Source organism: Gavia stellata, chromosome 8 (genome assembly GCF_030936135.1).
Source record: "Gavia stellata isolate bGavSte3 chromosome 8, bGavSte3.hap2, whole genome shotgun sequence".
NCBI classification, from domain to species: domain Eukaryota; kingdom Metazoa; phylum Chordata; class Aves; order Gaviiformes; family Gaviidae; genus Gavia; species Gavia stellata.
The window spans coordinates 32467546-32473545 of NC_082601.1; the positions used below are offsets into that span (position 1 = coordinate 32467546).

Sequence of the window (6000 nt, forward strand, 5' to 3'; positions counted from 1 at the left end):
TCCATCAATTTGTTATTTTGAACCTGCTTGAACCATTTACATTTCTGACTACCACAGCTTTCTGTGGCTGTTAAGTGCATGATTTAATCACATGCTGCATCAGAAAATACTTTTATTTATTTTAAACCTGCCGCTATATAACTATCACTGGGTTTCGCCTCCTTCATATTCTGTGAAAGAGAGTGAATATCAGTTCCCTGCTTCTCTCTCCACAATGTTTGGGAATTTGCATACATCTAAAATATCACCCACCAGTTACCTTTTTCCAAAGCAAGCTGATGAATTTCTCATTTTGTGGCAGTATTTCCATGGCTAGGCATGTCATTCTTGCCCTTCTCTATACCTTTTTAGGGTCTGCTGTATTCTTTAACGTATTCTTTACCTAAATATTTTCCTTTTCTTCTAGGGTAGTTATGAATATGCCAAATAATGCAGTTGTGGTAAAATCACCATTAGGCTATCAACTAATTAATGAGCTTTAATGAATCTTACACAGTCATAGTTTTAGATTATTAAGTAGCAAGTATCTAAATGCAAGCTTACACAGCAAAAAGCTAAGTAAGAGTTACTGGAGAATCATTACAGTCCTGAAAAACTCCACGGTCTTCTGAAAAAAAGTCTTAAATAGTCATGTTGCATAGACAGATGTATCATGTATTTAAAACACTTGAATTCTGTCACCACACTTCAGAACACAAGATGAAAGAAACTAAGCCTCTTTTTTTTTATTGTAGGTTTGTGTTTTTTACAGCTAAAAATGTCACTATGATAAATACAACTTCTTGAAACAAGACAGCTGGCTATCTTGATACACTTCCACTGATGAATTCAATTGCAAAACCCTAATCCTTGCAGTTCTTAGATTAGTAGTGTATGACAGGCAAGGACAATTCAACTGGCTTTTAAAGAAAAAAATCTGTGAATGAAACAGAAGCAAATAGTCTTTGGAAGAACTTCAGTGAAAGGTCTCATAGCTCCACTGTGACTGAAGTTAAAGTCTGACTCTGCAGTTCCTACTTCAAGTTCACTTCATGGGCATAGTCTGCTGTTACTAATATAATACAGAGCTGCATCATCTGCTACACTATCTTGACATGAAAATCCAGGAAGAAAAAAAAACCCAAACGGTCCCAAAAGTTTGTATTGCATGCAAACAAAGCAGAGAGAGAAGCCTGATAAGAACTGACAGGGAAATATTTTAGTAAGAAGTTACAAAATATTTCAGTAGGCATTACATAACAAATTACACAGCCTTCCTACCCATTTATTAAAATGCTTGCACGTGACAATGTCAGAAGGACCATGCCAGAAGGAAAAAAAGTCAACTCTGTTTAGAACCCCACGCGGGAAATCTGCGAAGCGTTACATGTAAAGAAAGAAGAAACCCAGTTCTTTGAGCAGTCGTCCGTTCTCCTGACCTAAAAGTGGTTGCAATTAACATTTTATTTGCCAACAATTGGCCCTGGATTATTCACAAGAAAAAAAAAAAATGGAAACACTTGGCAAATAATTTAGCTAATCCATGGTCCACCTTCAGGCTTCTTCGAAAATGGGTCAAGTTCTATGCCGTCTTGCCCTTTCTCTGATTTTGTCTCCCAACTATTATACTCCGCCGACTTCAGGCTGCTCATGGCAAAAACCCTTTCTTGCTCCAGTTCCGTTTTAAGACCATTTACCTCTTCCTTGCATAAAAAAAAAAACCAAAAAAAAAACAAAAAACCCAACAACTAATGCACATGTATTAGGGAAATTTTCTAAAGCACAAGAGTGGCTACAATAATTTTTCATCAATGCTATTTCAAATTTACCTCAATCTACAAAGCTGTGAACATTAGTAAAGCAAAATGGAAATAAAAATATTCCAACTACATTTTGTTCTTTTTATATGAGTTCTCTTGTTTCTGAAGCCAAATATAGAGCACATGAACGCACTGAAGATTATCTAGAAGGTTTCATATTTTACTTGCAGTATATGCCGAATGTAATTTGCTGCAGGAAAGGTTTCTAAAGCAAATCCCTGTTCGTTCTTTATACTTCACAGTGATACTGCGGATGCCAAAACACTCCGGTATAAGCAAGTCTGGCTTCCACTGGAATTGTGCTCAGTTGCTAACCTTGAAACTTGCAGAGTTCTAAAAGATAGCTCAGAAAAAAATGTTGTTAAAAGTATACTTTGATCATCTAAATCTACAGAATTTTAACTTTTTGCTTAATTCATCAAGACCACTCATGCTTAAAGTATACCTTTAAATAATTGCGAGAGAAATGGGAAAACAGGGAAAGTGTGTTCAACTCCTGCAGAATAAGAGCTTGCCCTGACTGTACAATTTCTTTTGCTTTCTCAAACCCCCTTTTTCAGCTGGTAAGATCAGCTTAAAGAAAGCAATGGAACACTATTCTGACTACGGATTTGTATGACCGTACAGACTTTTTAGAGTAAATTAAATATAATAAAACATTGTAAAATTCATTCCCCTGCAAAATGTACAATGTTTAAACAGAACTCCTGCACATTAAAGTCCCGAAAAAAACAGAAGAGGTAAAAATCCACTGGGTTTTTTTCTCTTAATGCCATCTAAAATTTGCATTCAACACCTGATAAACATTTCCTAGGACACTAGAAATTCCTGAAAGATGCAGACAAATAAATCATTTAATTCCTATCCCAAGTTAAAAGTATTTCCTATTCATTGGTGTAATGCCACAGGAAAGCTGTGATTCAAAACACTTTTATACACCACTGAGACAAACTTGTGGGAAAATAAACATAATGCTCTGTATGGGGGTCCCAACAGTATGCCTTAGAGATACATAGCCTGCAAATTCTCAAGTTCAGGTGCCTGCTGTCAGACACAACCATGTTATCTAATTTAATTCATCAGCTCAACAACTAAATTTAAGATGAATTATGGTATTTTTCATTCCGTTTCTATTATAAGATCATTCCAGACCCTTACAGTGATTGGAATAATCTTCTAGTTTCCAGACTGGATCTGTGCATAGGCATCCTTTGTTCTAAAGGCAATGCTGTCCTAGAAATCAAATTTTCCCCTCATACAGTATTCAATCCATTGAACTTATCAGCCCATCCTAGTTATCCTTCTTTGCACCTGCTCCAGTTTAAATGCACCATTCCTAAGCACAGGAAACTTGAGTTTACCCAGTATTTCAGACAAGGCCTTACCAGTTCCTCCTATAACATTAATATTTTCTTATCTCTATCAGAAATCCCTCTGCTGATAAACCATCCCAGGATGTATCTCAAGACATATCCTCCAGTTGGAAGACAGATCATTATCACTCTCAGTAGCATTGCTAAATATCAACCCATAGCAAAAACGCTACCCGGTCATTAAAACTTACCTATCATTTGTGACATTAAAACACATCTACCACATAGAAATGGTATAGTCTGTAAAAACAATTGTACATTCTTTAATTTAACTCCAAGTTGTGTATTTTCAACTTTTGAAACCTTCACACAATTCCAAGAGAAAACACCATTTCAATACCAGAACACTTACAGAACTTTGGTCTTGATTTAGTAAAGCATTTATGCATTTATGTAACTTCAGATTGGAAGTGTTCCCATCACATTCAGGGGATGCCTTTAGAAGACTCAAACCACACTTCAATGCTTTGTTGGACTTAAATCGGTAAGTATTTCAAGGCAGAACTTTCAAAGGAACCTGGAAGCTCTTTTGCACTTAACTACCTCGGTCTCCTCTGAATGTTCAAGTTTTAAAATGCAAAAAGCAAGTATTTTGTTTATCCATTCCTCCTTTGAACGGATATACCAAGCTCTAAGAGCTAAGCATGTGTTCTTTGCTTCTTGCCTTGAGCTAGAGCTCTGCCCAGTGCCTTCACACATTTACAGAAGCACAGTCATTTTCCACTGTTCTCCCGACGCCTTCCAAGTGTAAATCACTACAAGGCATCACGTGTGACCATATGCTAAATTAAGTTTGCCCAGGAGACTTCATTCATCATCTCCCCAGAAACTAGTGATTAGCCTACATACTTGCAAGGAGATACCATTTAATTGGAAACCACATATTTTATTCTTAAAAATTAAACTGGGGAAAAAAACCCAGCTAAACACAATCATAAAGCCATTTTCCTTACCGAATTATAACAAAGACGGAGGCTTTTAGTATCACGCCCGACCTGTTAATTTCACATAAAGGGTGTTAAACACGCGGTGCTGCTCGGTAGCAATCTGTACTACATTCAGCCTCCAAACACGCCTTCTGTTAATTTGTGACACTGCATATTTTGCTACCAAGAGCAGAGAGAACCATCGCTGTAGAAGCTATTTATTCTGCCTCCAGGTGCTTCATAAATATTAAATAGGAACAGATACGAGCTGCTACACAAAAACTTTACAACTCCGTGGGAAGCTGCCCCGCTGCGAAATTCCCGGGGCACGCACGAGTGCGGACACCTCTCAGCGGCACCAGGAGCAGCGCCTCACCACACACCAGCTCCGGACCCCGCTGCCCCGGGACCGGACGGGCCCCCCCACGGACACCCCCTCCAGCCGCCGCTCGGTCCGCGGACGCACCTTCCCACGGAGGGCTCCGGGGGGGCAGCGCCGCGGCCCCGCAGCCCCTGTTCGGTGCAGGCAGGGCAGCTGCTTCACCTGCGCGGAGGGTGCGCGCAGCCCCTCCCCGGCGGGCTCCCACCACACCCCTGCCCGCGCCCGCCCCCTCCGCTGCCGGCCTCAGCCGCCCCGCGGGCAGGGGCGCACCGGAGGGCGGCTTCAGCCGGGGCAACCCAGCGGCGGCGGGACCGGCGGAAACTTCCCAGCCGGGGCGGCCCGCCCTTACCTTGATGATGCTGCTCCTCCGCGGGGTGGCCTTGGCCGCCTCCAGCAGGCAGGCGTCGGGGTCGGGCGCTGCCGCCGGTCCCAGGCTACCGCCCGGGAAGCGCTCAGCGGCACCGACGGCCGAGACGCCGCTGCGGCGCTCCCGCCTCCTGCCCGCGGCCGCCGCCGGGGCGTCCAGCGAAGCCGGCTCGGGGTCCTCCTCGGCACGGTGAGCGGCGTCGGGAGGGGCACGGCCCGCCGCCGGCTGCTCCCTGCTGCCGGCACCCTCTGCCATCGCCCCGCCGAGCGATGTCAACTTCTCCGGGGCGCTGAGCGGGCGGGGGAACACACACACGGACGGCGTCCCGCGGCGCTCCCCTCACGGCGCGGCGGCGGCAGCGCCAACTTTCCCCGGAGGAGCCATGCCCGACCCCCGCAGCTGAGCGTGCCCGCGCGGGACTCCGCAGCCCCCGCGGTGCTTGAGGAACGGGGAGGGCGGCGCCGCTCCGTGCCGCGGGGACGGCGCAAAGTGGCGGGGCGGGGAGCGCCGTGCGGGCGGCGCCCGCGCAGGAAGTGCCGCCGCGGCACCGCTCTGTTGTGACAGGAGCCGGGCGTGTTTTGACAGGCGGCGTTGACGGACGGGGCACCGGGCCACTCAGCGCTGCGGCGGCCCCCCGGGGGCGCCGCGGCGGCCAATAGACTTGGTGAGGGGCGTGCCCGCGGGATGCCTGGATGGGCGTTCTGGGCGGTGCGCGGCGGCGAGCGGTCGAGGGGCAGGTAGGGCTCAGTGAGTGCACGGGACGGGGGGGCTGCAAAACCCGGTCGCACCCACGGCAGCTCCGAGCAAAAGGGCGCGGGAGGGACCTTCCCGTCCTCTCCGTCCGCGGGGAGCATGCGTCTGTGCCGGGACAGCCGCGTGAATGCCTCCCCGCGCGTATTTTAGGAAGGTTTGGGCTGCGCCCGTGTCAGGCTAAAAACAGCGTCTGAAGAACGGGGATTGAGGTTAACTCCCCTTCAAGCCCGCACCCTGCGCAGCTGCGGCGCTCGTGCGGAGGCACTCGCCTTAGCGAAGCCGGGTCGGCGGCGCGCGGTTAGCGAGGGAGCGCTGCCACCGCCAGCCGCAGCGCTGGTGGTGCGGAGGGGAAGGCCGCGCTCAGGCCCCGGTTGCTGAGGGCGGGCCAGCAGAGCGGGTG

The 6000-nt window shown here is 47.2% G+C and overlaps 1 protein-coding gene across 2 annotated transcripts in view; it reads right to left on the reverse strand.

Annotated features, from left to right (window-relative positions):
• The window catches only part of PLCL1 (phospholipase C like 1 (inactive)), a 217252-nt gene extending 212150 nt beyond the window's left edge, over nt 1-5102 (reverse strand). Inside the window, exons 1-2 of one of the 2 annotated variants that reach the window (XM_059820460.1) lie at nt 4931-5102; nt 4830-4897 (exon numbers count right to left, since the gene is read on the reverse strand). In XM_059820460.1, coding sequence (XP_059676443.1) covers nt 4830-4897; nt 4931-5102 — 240 coding nt within the window. Of the gene's footprint in view, nt 1-4829 lie in introns of both variants that reach the window. The other variant, XM_059820459.1, reaches the window with a different exon arrangement.
• Between the last annotated feature and the right edge of the window lie 898 nt (nt 5103-6000).